The sequence below is a fragment of the Oryzias latipes genome, chromosome 8, assembly GCF_002234675.1.
Source record: "Oryzias latipes chromosome 8, ASM223467v1".
In the NCBI taxonomy this organism is placed as follows: domain Eukaryota; kingdom Metazoa; phylum Chordata; class Actinopteri; order Beloniformes; family Adrianichthyidae; genus Oryzias; species Oryzias latipes.
Genome location: NC_019866.2, coordinates 5,982,861 through 5,999,886, shown reverse-complemented (window position 1 = coordinate 5,999,886; position 17,026 = coordinate 5,982,861). Strand labels below are relative to the sequence as shown.

Below are 17,026 nucleotides of genomic sequence, written 5' to 3'. Positions count from 1 at the left end.
GGTGAAGACCGGCCGCCCCCCCAGACCCCACCCATGTATGGAGGTGTGGGAGTGCTGTGTGTGTGCTGCAGGTAAAATAGGAGGTCACCAGTGTGGGGGGCTCCACCGCTGCCAAGCCGCAAAGCCCCCCACTCCGGAGTCCCTCTGTGAGTGGTGTGTATTTGCTGTGTGTGTGCTGCTAGCATGCAGTGTGTGTGTCTACAGAGGAAGTTAAAATTGTGGGGGGGGCCAGCGAAAGGTGAGCACGGATGTTTCACCGTGCCCCCCTCCACCAGACCCTCTCCACAAGGCCCTAGATGAATCAGAGTGTCTAATATGCAAGTAAAAAGCGGGGAGGAGGGCGGGTGCCAACTAGAACCCAGAGAGGGGCATCCCCAGTGAGCCCCGCCAGCATACCCCTCCCATCCAGTTCCCGGAGCCCTATGTGCAATATTTGTTTGGGTGAGAGCGGGGAGGAGCGGGCGGATGGGCACAACCGGGGGAGAAGGCTCCCCCGAGCGACCGGCCCCCCAGCCGGCCGCGGTAGGCGCCCCCCCTCCCAGAGCGGCCGGGCAGCCAGAAACGGCAAGCCAGCCGCAGTTGGAGGCCAGAGCCTCGCGGCGCCGAGAGACAGCCAGCGAGGAAGGGTCCCGGCGCCAGAACGGGGGGGCAGGGGGTCCAGCCCCACCATTCATACCCTGGCCCCCCTAAGGACTAGCACACTGCCCCCCCAGGCCCCCCCCAAAAAATAAATAAATAATAAAATATTAATAATAATAATAAAATAATTAATATAATAATAATAATAATAATAATAATTAAATAAACCCACCCAAGTGAACCCATTAACCCCTGCTGTGACTGCGGCGTCGACCCCCGGGGGGCCAGGCCACGCGCCAACAACCGGCCACGGGCGAAACACCTGCCACGGGCAGACGACCCCAGGCCCCTGACCCACTTGCGATCAGGTCACACATCTGCATTTGGGTAATCAATAAAAATGTGATCAGTTACAGCCCAAACTGATTTTTTGTCAGCCACAGTCAAATATTTCATTTGTTTACAAAGCGTGCAAACATTTCGACTGATCAATATATAACAAGCAATATAACTTGTCACAAAATATTTAAAAGAAAACACTCCAACATAAAAATGCATCATTTCTTTACCAGATCTGATTTATTTATGCAACCTGATAAAAATCTTCAGTGATTGGACGAAATATAGAGCTTGGTTTTACCTGATACACGTAGTTTGACGCAGATAAACAGTCACATGGATCAAAATGTTGTCTTATTCTTTGTGTGTTTTACAGGGAACAACCAAAACAACAGAGTCTGCAGCAACATTCAGCTTTTAAAAAGAAAAATACATTCTGTACAGAAAGCTTTTTACAGTAAGGAATGTCAGTCATCACTCATCAGCATCCGGCAATAAATTTCAGCAAGGAACATGGAGAGTGTAACGAAACTCCACCTACATAACTAGGAACGTTTCTTTACGTCTTGACCCACACGCCCCGCTGCCATCCGGCTGCCATTCTTCCTTCAGTCCTGGGGATCATGTAGTGTGAATGTGCACACACCTCAAGCAATTGTGCACAAATACAGCTCAGAAATTGGCTTTAAGCATGATAAGTTGATGAGCTCCCCAAGACTAAATCAAAAGATATATTGTAAGAAAATAAAGAACATTTAGGCCTAAATCTATGATTCAAGCAAAGCTCCAAGTGAAATAGTTTGACCATGATTCTCAGAAACTTAAATTACACCAACAGATTTTTTTTTCTTCATTGTTTTTCACTTTGACAGCAAATATAGTGATCAATCAAATATGACAGCACTCACTGGTTATAAATATCACAGCAGTATTTCGGTCTTTTTCTCCCTTCCAGAACCTAAAAAACCTGCTTTCCCTTTCACACACACCCCCTCCTCACCTTTGAGGATCATTTTAACTGTCAGTCGAACCCCCACCTTTGTTCTTATTGCGACTGAGAGGGAATGTGGACTTGCTCTGTGGTTGAGTCATTTTGCTGGCCAGATAAACAAAGGGTTCGATGAGTGTGCGACGGTCTACCACCGACACTTCAAACAGACGGACCTTCTCATTTCTCGCCCAATTCTGGGCATAGGTGGGGTCAACTCTCCTCTCGTCTGGCTTGTCCAGTTTATTTCCCAGCACAACGATTGTCACCTGTGGGTCAATATAACCGCATTAAATTCACACCGACAATATCACCTCACCGCGACAAACCTGTTTATGCTCTCACCTCCTTCTTGTCTCTTTGACGATCAATATCCTTCTTAAGCGCCTCCATTCGCTTAAACGACTCTTTGCTGTCAATGCTGTAGACGAGCACGAATCCGTCGGCAAAAGTGAAGTAATGCCGGGGAAATTCCAGCCCCTCGCGGAGTCCACGAGTGTCATAAAAGCGCACCTGCTCTTTGGTGCCACGGTCTGTTTCTATGGAGCCAATATAGATGTCCTCCAGGGTCTCCATTGGCTCCGAACCTGATCAAATAGATAAAAATGGCCAAAAAAATATGCAGGAAAGATCAATTCCTGAATATTTTAAATGTCTAATCACAAAAAAAAAAAAATTTGACCATTCTGTACAGAATCGACACATCTGCACTTTGCTTTACTTCTTTGAAAAACAACAAACAAACAAAAAAAGCCCAATTATAGTTTGGACTTTGCTTCATATTTGTGATATGCTTAGATATTACTAAAGGGTAAGATGTTTAAGCAAATAAACAAACAAACATTTTGAGGTACCTGCAACATGGTTGGCATACAACAGCTGTTCTAGTATGGCAGTTTTTCCAACTGCAGCTTGACCACACACCACAACTTTACAGCTTTTCCCCATGACAAGTCTTCACGCTCCTGTCTGAAAACACAAGCCCATTATAAATGTCCCAAAGACTTTCAATGCTGAGTTTTAGCCTTTGCCTAAAATAAAAAATACCTAAAATGTTCTAATAATGTTTATTTAGATTATTTAAATGTGGGAAAACAACAGTGGTCTAAACTTTATGAAGCTAAAATGTGAATGGATTTGCCATTAATTCTTGTTTAATTGTTTGTTTGTACATATATTTAATTTACACTTAATCTTGCAAGAAATACAAGGGATCTGGAAAACTTCACCTACACTGATCAGTACCCAGGTATTTCTCTTTGAGGCACACTGGTTGAGGTTTTGGCTAAAGATGTCCTGGATCGATTACGTCAGGGAATCGGATCGTTCAAAATTAACCAATATCGACTATGAACCACACATCGAATGTAAACGAATCGTCAAACCCCCAGTATTTATGCTGTTGCATAAAGAACATACAACAAGACGAGCAAGAAATCATCAACAGAGTCTGGACCAAACCGATGTTAAGCCGTACTATGAAACATAAAATATGGCACATAAACACGAAAAGAGACACCAAACTATTCAAAAAGGTAACATTAAGACAGTATGATGACAAAAAAGACGTAGGATTAAATCAATGGTAACAAGAAACAATGCTAACATGTCTGTCTGTGTGGTTTCGTTCAAGAACAATTAGCTTAGCATTAGCCTCTGAATAAATACAGGACAACACTGCTTTATTCTTATCTATTGATTGGTCCTGGGCGTTAAAAGAAAAAAATATGTATAAACGAAACATTACCGCACGTTCGCCAATTATAAAAAGCCTCCGTTTTTACAATATCATTAACAGCAAAAACAGGTTCCCTTCCCTCGACGGTTACTTCCTGTTTACACCCTACGTAAGAACTGCAGTCCGAGGCCCCGCCCACCCTCAGTCACGGCAAAATGGCGACGGAAAACTGTGATGCTGTGAACACGGAGCCTGACATGGAACTGCTTAGCGACGAGGAACTGGAAAGGTGTGGGTTCTTGAAGGTTTCTTGTCAGTGGTCACAACAGAAATGTTTTGCTGTTTTGTGTAAAACAATGTCCACGTCATGTTAATTAGCTTGTCGTACTTTGAAAGCTAAAGGTAGCACGCGCTAAGTGCTCCTCCTGTTTAGCTAAATTTGGAAAGCCCGGTTGCACTGCGCTTGGCCAGCTCCTGTCTGTTTTGTTTTTGTTTTTTTGTTTTTTGCAAATCCACCGCTACAGCTGTAAAATTATATTTACCGTGGTGGTGGTTAGACCTCCTCGAACGTTTTTTTCTTACGTCGTTTCGTGACTGTCATCTTTTTACTATTTTTTTAATGCCATATGATGCCATTCATTCGCTGTCATCGGTTGAAGTATGGACGCCTTCCAAAAAAAGTAATGGCTGAAGCACATTGCATGGTGTCATATGTTCCTGGCTCTGCTCCTCCGCCTGCTTTACAAAATAGCAACGTGTTTTGCCATGTTGTTTAGGCTGTTTCCAAGTGTAGCTTTCTCTTCTTCATAACCCTCCTAAGTGCTTGAACACACTTTCTGTGCTTGCTTTTTATTTAAATACACATGATCATTTAGAACCAGGGAAGTTGCAAATCAAACTCAAATACTTTGCCCTTTGCTGTCCCCACGTTGTCATGACTGTTTTGTGTTTTCTGTCCACCTCCACCCAGAGAAGCGGAGGGCTTCAAAGAGCAAGGCAATGCTTTTTATGTGAAAAAGGATTATGCTGAGGCTTTCAACTATTACACCAAGGCTATTGGTAAGTAAAGTTTTTTTTAACTCTCTGGATCTCATAAAATCTCACTCTATTAATTGGAAAATCAAAAATGTTGATGACATTTATTTTCATGTTCAGATATGTGTCCAAGAAATCCAAGTTACTATGGAAACCGGGCGGCAACACTAATGATGCTGTGTCGGTACAGAGAGGCTTTAGAGGACGCTCAGCAAGCGGTGCGGCTAGACGGCAACTTTGTCAAGGTGGGTGTCGCTCCCCCTGAGTTTGACGAAAGTCCTAAATGGTCCTTGGATTTAGCAGACACAAAGGTTTTCAATGTGTCTCTTTTCCCAAAAATGCTGTCAGAAGAAAGAAACAAAACACAGAAAACTTTTAAAAAAACTCAGTGTTTGCACAGAGAATAATTAACAAAAACACTAATAAGGAGCTTCAAGAAGTTAAACTCGCACACGTCAACCTGTCATGTAGCTTTAACATAGAATTGGCAGAGTAAGTAAGACGATAAAACACTGAAATGCATATGTTATTAACTCAAAGGGAAACACTTCAGGAATGTGCTGCTTTTGTGTTATACATCTCCCAGGCATGACGCTTGCAGACGTTGCTTCAGTACAGGGGATGTGCCTAAATTCATGCACTACTTAGTGGGCTGTATAGTGCGTTTGCCGTTTCGTAGAGCTCTTCGAATCTACAATTCCAAAACTGAGTGCACTGAAAATTTCCCAGTAGTGTCTATGAAAAACTAGTGGGCATCAGGGGTCACTCGATAGACAAAAATATACTTTTAAAGAATGTCATTTCAAATTTAGTTAGAAATAATCAACGCTTTTATCATGGCAGCACAGTGAATTCATAAATAGTCTTTCTAAAGTGTTCATTCGCATTAGGTTTTTATTTCGGGTAATATGTGCCAGTGACGGTGTAATTCTAAGCGGAATTACACGGCTTATTGTTTTCAACTGATTCATAACAAAATGGATTGATATGTATTGACTGTCAAATATGACTTATTCATCTCAAATGATTATTTGACTACATACCGTATTTTCCGGACTATAAGTCGCCCTTTTTTTCATAGTTTGGCAAGGGGTGCGACTTATACTCCGCAGCGACTTATATTAGAAATAAATTGAAATAAATACATTGTTAAACCTCCTGTTATGTTCATTTGTGAGGAACAGAGATGATGTTCCTGGGTCAATTTGATGTATGAGGTATGTTGAGTGTTAAGAGTATATTAAGTGACTCAGAGAATCAGCAAACTTTTTTTTACAGTAAGATCTTGAAGGCTAACAACATAATATTCTATTTTCCAATGATTTCATAGATTCAGAAATGCAATAAAAATGACAACTGTTTCTACAAATACAGGATGAAAACAGAGTATTAGTTGGCCAATGAAAGCTTCATGAAAAGAATAAATAAATAAGTTTGAGAAAGAATTACTGTGAAATTATGAGATAAACAGTCTGCTATGATTGTGTCATATGAGGTTGTGAAAGTTATTAGTTCTTGGTCCCAGATTTTGTCAAATAAATTTCCCATCAAAATGCGACTTATAGTCCAGTGCGACTTATCTGTGTTTTTCTACTTTATAATGCATTTTTGGGCTGGTGCGACTTATACTCCGGAGCGACTTATAGTCCGGAAAATACGGTATTATCTATTATTTATCCATTTAAACTCAAAAGCATATTAGAATTTTTTAATGTGTCTCCTTTCCCAAAAATGCTGTCAGAAGAAAGAGACAAAACATCAAAAACTTTTCAAAAAAACTTAGTGTTTGCACAGAGAATAATGAACAAAAACACAGATAAGTTGCTTGGAGTTGCCTTTGAAAGCATCTACAGTGGGTTTTAGTGCTTTATTAGTCTGTTGGCACCTAAAATATTCTTCTCTTGTTGTCTGTAGATTTTACACATTTCCAGATTTACAAGAACATAGAGATTTTGCTATTACAGATGTATAAAAAATGCCTCACATTTGTTGATGAAGTACTATGGAGGGAGAATCTTTTTGGACACGCATTTTTAATCATCTTTATCTGTTTCGAGAAAAAAAGTTTTTTTCTTGTCCCTGAAATTTGTACATGTTTGACCATCTGGTAACTATTTTTGGATTCTGTCAAGGTGAATGTTCTTGGTTCTTGGAAGATCTTGGTTGCTCCGTTGGGAATCTTTAACACAAAGTAAGGCTGCAGTTCTGTGTGGCCAGAGTTCTAAAGTTCAAGTCCCATTAGTTCTCCGCATTACACTGTGAATATGAACTATAATAAATGTTAATATGAATAGAAATCCAAAGACTACTCGCATTTGCTTTAAAATCCCTAAGCTAGGTCGGTCTACTAGAACCCCAGGATTCCAAAAAGACCTGCCCACCATCCCCTGGGGGAGCGGTGAGCTGCAGACACACTCTGGAATTGTTTGGGGGTTTAACCCCCACTATTGAGCCCTTAATTCTGAGTGTCAAGCAGTGAGACTTTGGGTCCCATTTTTAAGTCTTTGGGATGACTCGGCTGGAAATTTCAACTCACAACTTTCCAGTCTCAAGGCGGACACTCTACCCAAAGGCCACTGAGTAACATTTGCTACAAATCAAACCTTTGCAGGCTAAACACGTTTGATCCAGGTAATCAATGATTAGAGCAGAAGGGTCTGACATAGCGGTGAGGAAACGGATCCTCCAAGACGGGACTTTGCTGCTCTCCGCTTTAGAGTCTTACTTTTTAGTTGTTGGATTTGATGCAGCATCTGTAAACTAGATCAGTTGTTTGTTGGAATGCTACACGTGCAGAACTTTATAAAGTCTTGTTCTCATACGTTTAAAAAAGAGGTATTGTTTGTCTTATATTCTCTAAGCTATTTTAGAAGTGATAATCTCTGATCCTTTTCATACAGGGGCATCTGCGGGAGGGCAAATGCCACCTGTCCCTGGGCAATGCGATGGCTGCCCGACGTTGTTTCCAGAAGGTTTTAGAGCTGGAGCTGGAAAACGGTCAGGCCCAGCAGGAGGTGAGAGAAGCTTTGACTCAGAACCTGCAAATACACGACAGACAGCATTAGAAGGCGTCGAGTTGAGCTGAATTCTCAATGAAATGGCAGCAGATTATCTCTGTGCAGTCCTAGCATGATCTGGAAGAACTGGTTAAGGCAAGAGCACAGGGCAGTTGCATACCTACTGTTAGGTTCTAAGCATTGTCACTGAATACCAGCCTTTCCTTTGGCAGGTGAAGAATGCTGAATCCATTCTGGAGTATGAGAGAATGGCAGAAATTGGTTTTGAGAAAAGAGACTTCAGAATGGTGAGCCCCCCCGATCATTTTCTGTCCTATTTGTTTTCCTTTCGTCTGACACAGTGATTACCGCAATGCTACAAACTGAGTGTTTGTGTTCTCTTAAGGTTGTCTTTTGCATGGATCGTGCCTTAGAGTCAGCCCCAGCTTGTCACAAGTTCAAGATACTGAAAGCCGAGTGTTTAGCCCTGCTGGGACGATACCCAGAGGCCCAGTCAGTGGCCAGGTAAGACGTGTGGTCATAAAACCATCAGTTTATGTTAAACAGAAATAAAATTTCTTGTATTCCCCCCCCCCCCCCCCCTCTTTTAAATCAGTGACATTCTGCGAATGGACTCCACGAATGCAGACGCTCTGTATGTGCGTGGCCTTTGCCTGTACTATGAGGACTGCATCGATAAAGCCGTCCAGTTCTTCGTCCAGGCCCTGCGCATGGCTCCCGATCACGATAAAGCTCGCCTAGCATGCAGAGTTAGTAAATCAAACAAGAGTTTTCACAAACTACTATCTTAAAATGTCAATGTGAGGCATAAGAAAGCATGTTTTAGATGAGTTTACTTCTACATTAGCTTTAAGCACTCTATAGATTTGGTTTCCTTTTTTCTCTTTCATTCCCAGGATGCCAAAGCACTAAAAGCCAAGAAGGAGGAAGGGAACAAGGCGTTTAAAGATGGAAACTTTGAAGCAGCCTATGAGCTTTACTCTGAGGCATTAACAATAGACCCCAACAACATCAAGACTAACGCAAAGCTGTACTGTAACAGAGCCACTGTGGGATCTAAGGTGAGTAACATGACCTACATCTTCAAGATTTTAAACTTTCAGCAAGAGAACAAGAAGATTTTTGGATGCTTGGTGGATGTTTTCCTCTTTCACATCAGTAAGACTTCATTTTCTTCCATATCTACCCTTTTCTTGTTCTAATTTCCACTGTTTTTCTTCCCTTCCAAGCTGAAGAAACTAGATCAGGCCATTGAAGACTGCACAAAGGCCATCAAACTGGATGAGACCTACATCAAGGCCTATTTAAGGAGAGCACAGTGGTATGTTCAATGAAAATGATGCTTTCTACAGGCTTACAGTTATGTTCCAAGCAGATTTTGGACCCTATCAGGCGATAGAAAAATGTCAGTTATTGTTCTTTTGTTCGTGTTTGATATTTGTTAGTAAAAGACTATGAACCAAATGTGTTGCAGCTACATGGACACAGAGCTGTATGAAGAGGCAGTGAGAGACTACGAGAAGGTTTACCAGACAGAAAAGACAAAAGGTGAGAGTGCTTTGTTCACAGTGAGGAGTGTGTCTGTAGAAGTGATATAACAGCATCCTTCCCAAATTTATGCTTGTACGTGGTAAAACCTAAAACCTGTCAGTGTTTGTCCCTGGAAGCTCTTGGCTAAATGTAGCCACAAAAGAAATAATTTGTCTTTTTTTGTCTTTCTTTTTTCTCTTTAGAACACAAGCATCTTTTGAAAACTGCTCAGCTGGAGTTGAAGAAGAGCAAGCGGAAAGATTACTACAAAATACTCGGCGTGGAAAAGAACGCCACAGAGGATGAGATCAAAAAAGCCTACCGCAAACGGGCGCTGTTACACCACCCAGGTTGTTGATTTCTCCCGGCCTTAGAATTAGCCCCGGTGGAACTTGATTACGAAACGAAACGCTGTTTCCTTTTTTCTCCCTTTTAGATCGCCACAGCGGAGCCAGCCCAGAGCTGCAAAAGGAAGAGGAGAAAAAGTTTAAAGAAGTGGGGGAGGCTTTCAGCGTGCTTTCCGACCCTAAGAAGAAATCTCGCTACGACAGCGGGCAGGATCTTGAGGATGACGGCATGAACATGGGAGGTCAGTGTCGGCGGTGGACTCTGGGAAGCTTCTTATGCAGCAGAGGAGTGAGTCTCACGAATCGTTCTTCTGTTCTGTCTCTTCCAGATTTTGACGCTAACAACATTTTCAAGGCTTTTTTTGGAGGCCCAGGAGGTTTTAGTTTTGAAGGTAATTTCTATCTTGTTTATGAAATAAAAAAACACTATCAGTATTTCTGCTATGTGGGTATATTTTAGAATCTGAAATGGATTCTTTTTGTTTTGTTCCTGTGCAGCATCTGGACCTGGAAATTTCTTCTTCCAGTTTGGTTAATTGGAGAACACGTCAACCTATATCTTTACTGAATCAGGACTTTTCGGCAGTGTCGACCCATCAGCTCCACATCGGTTTTGACTTACTGACTGCTCTCCAGATTCCCGTCTATGCCATCCGCTGAATGCAACCCAGCGACCACATGCAGCCATTGATTTATAGCCCGTTCCAGCAACGGCATCAGTGGGTTATGAGCGTTGCTGGTTTCGGATTCAGCGTTCCCCGTTCCAGAACCACTTGGAAAATCAGTGGTGGCTAGAAAGCACTGGCCCAAACCTCACCTCTGGATTTCTATGATGAAGGAGAGGTCCTGCAGCTATTTTATCCCAGCTTTTACAGATCCGTTCAAAAGTGCCATCTTAGGGAAACTCTTTGAGATGTGACTGCAAATTTAGAAAGCTTTTATTTTGCAGAGTGTTCTGCGCGTGAAAGGTAGACACTTGATCGATGCTTTCTGAAAAAGAAATCATGGATCTTGTAGGCGTCTGTCACACATCCAGTGGGGGCTTTGAATTTGAATGAGAACTGCCTCTATAGCCTATAGGATCGCTGGATTCTGTTTGAATTCAGAGAACAGCTGGACCTCTAGGACCCCCCCCCCCCCCCCCACACACACACACACACACACACAAAAAGCACAGCCACTACACACTATGACGATGGAAACATCTGCGCCAGCGTTGATGCCAGCAAAGTCCTCCACTAGTTTTTTCTTTGTTGCCATTCACTAATTGCTGCAATGTACATGTTGCTGGAATGTAAAGTGTTGAGTTGTAATGTCAGGTAATCCTTTCTTTTTTTCACTTTTTATTTTTTATTTTCTTATGTATATTTATTGTCATTTTGATTTCTGATCAACAAAAGGCATCGGATACACGCACTCCTCTGCTGCATAAGAAGCTTCAAAAACGCCATTTATTTCTGCTTGAAAACAAAGCAACACAGTTGTGCTAAAGTGGGTGATGCTGCCTGACTGTGATGATGCCATCAATGGGATTTGACAAAGTGGTTCAATAATGTGAGGTTTTTTTTTTAAGCTGCTGTCTCTGAAATTTTGGCCCAGTGGTTACTGTAACCATAAAATATTACCTCTTGTTGAAGAAATGAAGAGTGTCCTTATCTTTACTTAGGTTTTGCCCTCTCTGGTGAAACAACCAAATCCTCACCTGTGAATAAAACCAGCTGTGTCAATAAAGTTGGCCTTCTCCGGGTTTCCCCTGCATCATTTCTTCCTCTTGTTCTGCTTGTCCTGTCTTCATCGCAGTATCGTTTATTGTTGCACACATTGAACACAAGAGGGCACCCCTTTGCTTTGTTGGTGCAGTTGCTAGGATACCAAGGGACACATGTTGCCTACATCTTGGGGGAGAAAACATGTCGGAGACTCGAGAAGACCTCCAACAGAAAAGGCCACAGAGTTTTTCAACTTTGGTGTCTGCTGGAAAGCAGCTGCTGCACAAGCGGGAATACAGAAGAGCCCAAAGCAGCTTCACTGCGGTGGGTTTGGAACTTTTGTCTTGTTTCACCTTTAAAAAAATGCTCTTTAACTTCTTTTTTTGTTTTGTTTTTTTAACAAACTATAGATATTAGATTTAAAACCAGAGGATAAGGAATGCTTGATCGGACGGTCCAACTGTTATCTAAACACGGGTCAACTCCAGAACGCCCTGAGGGATGCTGAGCTGTCCCTCAAACATGACAAGTCCTTTCCTGAGGTAACCGCCGATGCAAAGGTCCCACCTGAAGGCCGAGTGGAGCTTTACTTTTTATTTATTTTTTCAGGGGGTCTACCAAAAAGCTAAAGTTCTGTTCTACATGGGAGAATTTGAATTTTCGTTGGTGTTTTACCACAGAGGACAAAGCATTCGCACGCAGATGCAGTGCTTCACGCTGGGTATCAAGAAAGCTCAGGAGGCCATTAAAAACGCAGTTGGTGGTAATAAGGAACTTCAAAAAAACTTTTCCTAATATAAAATAATTTTTTTTAACATAAATTGCACTTTAATCTTTTTTTTTCCTGCAGATTCCACCAATGTCAAACTGAAGGTTGGAGGAGACTTGTCATTTCTTGAGAATGAGGAGGCGGTGAGTTTTAAAGATTGAAAAATTTGTACACTTGAGGTGTATTTTATGAAGTACAAGTATAACAATTATACTACAGATCGGGGGTCTGCAACCTTTAACGCTAAAAGAGCCATTTGGGCCTATTTCTCATGGACCAAACCCCAGAGAGCCACCGAGTACCACTACACATTTTAGAAAATACACTTTATGCTTTGGTGGCCATTTATTTGCACTTTAACTTATTTTAGTTTTGACAGCAGCACATGCAATTTCCTGTCAAAATAAATCCTGTGGCATCCTGTGCCAAATAAGATCCTCCTGCTGCAGCAGATTTACTGTAATTAAATGTGTAATTTAACTTTACACTTTGACTTTGATGCACCGTCATCTTTTACTCTCCTTTTACTATCAGTTATAAACATCACACAATGGTGCAGAATCCGATTTAACACAATATAAAAACTGTAAACATTAAAAAATAATGAATCACTCTGAAAGTAAAACTAAACCTTTTTCCACCATTTTACTCAGTTATTTGACACATAAACATACATGGAAAAACTTAAATAAATAAAAAGTTAAACAAAACCGAAACTGCAAGTTGCAGCTCCTTTATATTTCTTTAGACTAAATTGGAACATTTTAAGTTAGTATATTTATGTTTATAGAAAGTATAAATAAACTTCCAGTATACTGCCTCACTTTTAGTAAAGACTAAGTAGTACTTTTGATTATACTACTTTTTGCACAATGACATTTTTTTTTTCTTATCAAATCAACAGCACAAAAACCACCTGCTTTTTTATGCTGTTTTCTTTAAAGCTGACGACTCCAAAAAAGAAGATGACTATATTAGTATGTTTGTTTGTTTTATTTTCTGAAAAGGAGTTGCATCTTGCTGCATGTCATGTTAATGACACTCTTCCTTTATGCTGTTGTAACTTGTTAAGAGGTTACGGCCAATCAGTGTCGTTGAGAATCTGATGGAAGAGGAGAAAAATGAGGCTCCAAAGTCCTTCAGGATCGAGAAGGCAACCAAACATCTGATGGGGGATTTTGTCGACCATAAAAAGTTTCTTGAAGACCTGATGAAAGATGAAGGTACTGTGCGGATCAAGTCCCTGCACTTCAGTTTCACACAAGACAAAGTTCTCTTGTTAATCCTTTGGGGGGTTTTTTTCAATTCAATGATCTGCAGATTTGATGAAGGAAAAGACAAAGAGTGGAGAACAAGTACAAGACATAATTCAGGACAGCCTCGTTTCAATTGAGACCTATATAGAGATCTGTAACCAAGAAAATATAGTCGCCCCCCAAGAAAAGAAGCCTCAGCATCAGGAGGTTAAGCATTCCACGACTTCTAAGTTTAAGGAGTTCCCGCTGAAGACCCTCCGAGAAATAGATGCAGGTACATCCGGTCAACAATATTTCCTGTTGGTCATTTTAGAGGAAAAAATATACTTTTTCTTTTGGATTTTAGCGCTGGAATCTGGAAATGCAGAAAATAGCCTCAAGAAGGCGAAAGGAGTCCTGAAGTTTGTAGAGAGGCGGTCAAAGACAGAGTTTCCCCATAAAAAGCTGCTTCTGGGCAGTTTGCACAGCTCTATTGGAAACGCTTTGCTTTACCAAGGAGAACTGGACAAGGCCTTGGAGCATCATCAAAAGGAGCTTGATTTGGCAGAGCAATGGTGAGGAAAGTCCACAAAAATAGATGGAACTGTTTTTAACAGACAACAAAAAAAAATCTTTTTTTTTTTTTACCAACAGCAAACTTCCAGAAGCAAAATCCAGGGCTCTAGATAACTTAGGGCAAACATATGCTCAAAGTGGAAACTTTGCAGAAGCAATTGAGCTGTAAGTAAAAAAAAAAAAAAAACTATTTTGTGAAATAAGACTGAATATTTATGGTTATTTCCATTCAACATTCAGATGGAAGAAGAGGATTCCTTTGGTCCCCAGTGGTTTGGAGAAAGTCTGGTTGTTGCATGAGATCGGCTGTTTTTACTTGCAGCTTCATCGCTATGAAGAAGCCAAAGAATACGCCATCCTTTCTGTTGCCGAGGCAGCTGAGATCCCAGATGTAAAGTGGAAGATGAACGCCAGTGTTCTGATGGCACAGTCAGAATGTAAAGGATCTTCATCTTTTGGAATTATTACATTGTAAATACTTTATGTTTGACTATAGTTTACTTTTTTTCTCTTTAAAGTGAGGCTTGGAAATTTCAAATCGTCAGTGTCCCATTTTGAAACGGCTTTAGTTCATGCCAGACTTCAAGATGATGACTCTGCCCTGAATGCCATCCAAAAGGTTCCCTCTGCTTTTACTTGATTTCAGTTATTTACTTTTTAAAAAATTCTAACTCTAAAGTTTGTGATTGCAGGCTCTTGAAGAAGCAAAGCAACACATCAGAAAGTGAAGACTTCTTCAGTGGTACAATGCAAAGAAATGACCGTCATCAACATTGTAGCTTCTACAATCTTTTTCAAAATGTCAAAATTTTCTGTCTGCTCCTGATTCACTAAGATTTGAATAAAGAAATACTTAGAAATATAATTTTTATTATTAATATCCTCAATTATCAGAAAAATGCTACAAAAACATGTAACTTGAGAGTTGGTCTTTGTTATTTAGTTTATTCTGCAAACTAAAATCTTAGTTATAACTCAAGTCTTCAGTGGTAACTGATGTGGAAATAATGTTTACGTAAAGGACTCAAAAATTCACTTTTTTCTTGTCTTTTGGAATTTTGCAAAGATTTGTGCCACAATATTGTCTCTGTAGTAATTTTAGAAAAAAAGGCGTGCAACCTTTTATGCTCAGTGGCCACTTTCACAAGTTATAAATAAACAGTTTTTAAGTCACAACATTTCTGCTACTTTCAATATACTCTTATGTAATCCATTACAGTTTGAGAAGGAGACACTTGCAGTGGGTTGTCTGTTATTTGTGATCTGATATGTACAGATTTACATGCATCTGACTGCCATTAAGTCATGCTCAAAGTGTCACTGGACATTTATTTTGTTGGAAATGTACATATCTCAAAATTCAACATTCTCTTTCATTCCTCTGACTTAACCCCTGTGCTATCCTAGGCACTTTAACGTTGGGAGTTGGGTCATCTAGACCCACTAGACAGTGCTCTGAACCTTTTTTCTTCAATGATTTGGGATCTTCACTGGTGTCCATGGATTACATAAAATCTTTCCACCTTTATCCACCTTTGTCATGGTAGGGAGAACATGTCAATGCACAAGGGTTAAAAACAGGTTCACATTCTCTGTAAGTGTGCAAATCACTTGTTTGTATGTTGTGTGCGAAGATTATTTTGGAACAATGAAAGCAGGTGTGCTTTACCAGAGCTTATTTTCATGTGTTGAGTTTCCTGTGAACCAGCGCTTGTTTATTTTTAACATGAACCTTTTTTTAAAAAAAAAAAAAATAGCAGAAACTACCACTATTTTTGATTTGAGCATTTTTCCACACCCTCAAAAAATTCTTGACTTGCTGATGCTGCAGTTATTATTCTGGTTGATAGAAGAAGTAACATCTAAACATTTGCATGAGCTGTTGGGAAGCTGCTTCACCAAAATTGGATAAGTAAATTATCGTTCTATAAATAGAGTTCTAAAATCATTAGTGATTAAATGTATTTATGCATATAGGGCCTTTCTTTAGAGAACGATTTTTAGTCTCTATTTTTCAAAAGAATTTAACAGTCAGTTGGCTCTAATGGATTTCAAGTGAGGCAACATTTGGCTGCTTTACCTATTTAAATCATTATTGAAATAATGCATCCACAATCAAAGATACAGTAGTAGGTCGCCAATGCTTTGAATTCTTATTCTTTTTGGCTCCGGTTAAGTGTTGACATGCAATCGATAAATAATACATCACAGATCTTTATTGCACCCAAATAACAGTTTTTCTTGTATAGATCTTAGATGATTGGGTTAGCCTGAAACAGGCATGTCCAAAGTCTGGCCCATGGGCTAAATGCAGCTCATGTTCAAAATTGTACCAGCTACAAGCTGCTTGAAATGGATTTGCTAAATTACATTTTACACTAGTTTACCTGTGACAACAGCCTGTGGCTACTTGTCCTTCAGAGCCTTAATGGCCAGATCCAAAAAAACAAATGTATTGGTTTCTGTGACCAAAACCACAGAGGTTTTACTTCTGAAGAAGATACAGATTTGTGTCGTTTTCCTGTTTCCACGACTTCAATGTATAAGTTTATATTAATATGTAGCATTTCATATGAACCACATTTATGGTGGATTTTTTTTTTTAGACAGACTTTTTCATTACTTCAGTTCTGGTCTTCAAATATGAAATTTATTGTAAATTAGATAAACGATGTATTTGAAAATATTTGTGTTATACAAAGTATTCCCTTTCAAAATGGTTTCATCAAATGGTTCATTTGTATTTTTTCTTTTTTTTTTTTTATCAAATGGGTTTAACAATGCAGGCTGACTGGCTGGCCCTCACATATTTGGACACCCCTGCAGTAAAATCTGATGTTTCAACAGAAGGAGATGAAATCTTTTTCTGTGTTTTCTCGTGTCATTGTGAACATTTGTATGAAGAACACCCATAACTCCTTTACCAATTTGAAGAAATTTTTTGATTTAAAAAAACCCAGGATTAACAGACAATGAAATGCATTAAAAAACATAAACTTTCTGTAAACGTGTAAAATTCTAAGGAAATACACATTTCTGTTAATTTCTTTGACCTGAACAAAAGCCACAACAAGTTTGTCTCAAAAATTAGATGAAATGTTTTATTAATTTATTAGTATTTTTATTAGAAATGACTATTTACAATATTTTATATTCCTGTGCCGCCCACTTCCGGTTGGCAGGGGCGTGCCTGGCCCTGCCCACTTGCGCGTTCCCGGGAGTTT

At 40.1% G+C, this 17,026-nt stretch overlaps 3 protein-coding genes across 7 annotated transcripts; 2 read left to right on the top strand and 1 right to left on the bottom strand.

Moving 5' to 3' along the window:
* Positions 1-1,136: 1,136 nt before the first annotated feature.
* On the bottom strand, positions 1,137-3,764 carry nkiras2 (NFKB inhibitor interacting Ras like 2). 4 transcript variants are annotated; one of them, XM_011477941.2, is made up of 5 exons: positions 3,654-3,748; positions 3,140-3,305; positions 2,761-2,875; positions 2,252-2,493; positions 1,137-2,175 (listed from the first exon to the last, which is right to left on the bottom strand). In XM_011477941.2, the coding sequence occupies exons 3-5, from the start codon at positions 2,852-2,854 to the stop codon at positions 1,933-1,935; spliced, it is 579 nt and encodes a 192-aa protein (XP_011476243.1). In that variant the 5' UTR covers positions 2,855-2,875; positions 3,140-3,305; positions 3,654-3,748; the 3' UTR covers positions 1,137-1,932. The 4 variants fall into 4 exon arrangements, with proteins under 4 accessions (XP_011476243.1, XP_004071338.1, XP_004071337.1 ...); XM_004071290.3 differs by having other exon boundaries at positions 2,761-2,871; XM_004071289.3 differs by lacking the exon at positions 3,140-3,305 and having other exon boundaries at positions 3,654-3,764.
* dnajc7 (DnaJ heat shock protein family (Hsp40) member C7) lies at positions 3,755-11,260 on the top strand. The gene is made up of 14 exons (XM_004071287.4): positions 3,755-3,873; positions 4,555-4,643; positions 4,740-4,864; positions 7,520-7,633; positions 7,849-7,923; positions 8,022-8,140; positions 8,232-8,385; positions 8,533-8,697; positions 8,866-8,957; positions 9,111-9,184; positions 9,370-9,516; positions 9,603-9,755; positions 9,843-9,905; positions 10,012-11,260. Exons 1-14 carry the CDS (start codon positions 3,800-3,802, stop codon positions 10,047-10,049), a joined length of 1,482 nt encoding a protein of 493 aa, XP_004071335.1. The 5' UTR covers positions 3,755-3,799; the 3' UTR covers positions 10,050-11,260.
* Positions 11,261-11,330: 70 nt separating this feature from the next.
* On the top strand, positions 11,331-15,258 carry ttc25 (tetratricopeptide repeat domain 25). 2 transcript variants are annotated; one of them, XM_023957427.1, is made up of 11 exons: positions 11,331-11,546; positions 11,633-11,764; positions 11,832-11,985; positions 12,073-12,134; positions 13,064-13,214; positions 13,312-13,521; positions 13,594-13,801; positions 13,881-13,967; positions 14,043-14,239; positions 14,321-14,421; positions 14,495-15,258. In XM_023957427.1, the coding sequence occupies exons 1-11, from the start codon at positions 11,424-11,426 to the stop codon at positions 14,528-14,530; spliced, it is 1,461 nt and encodes a 486-aa protein (XP_023813195.1). In that variant the 5' UTR covers positions 11,331-11,423; the 3' UTR covers positions 14,531-15,258. The 2 variants fall into 2 exon arrangements, with proteins under 2 accessions (XP_023813195.1, XP_023813194.1); XM_023957426.1 differs by having other exon boundaries at positions 13,312-13,801.
* Positions 15,259-17,026: the final 1,768 nt, after the last annotated feature.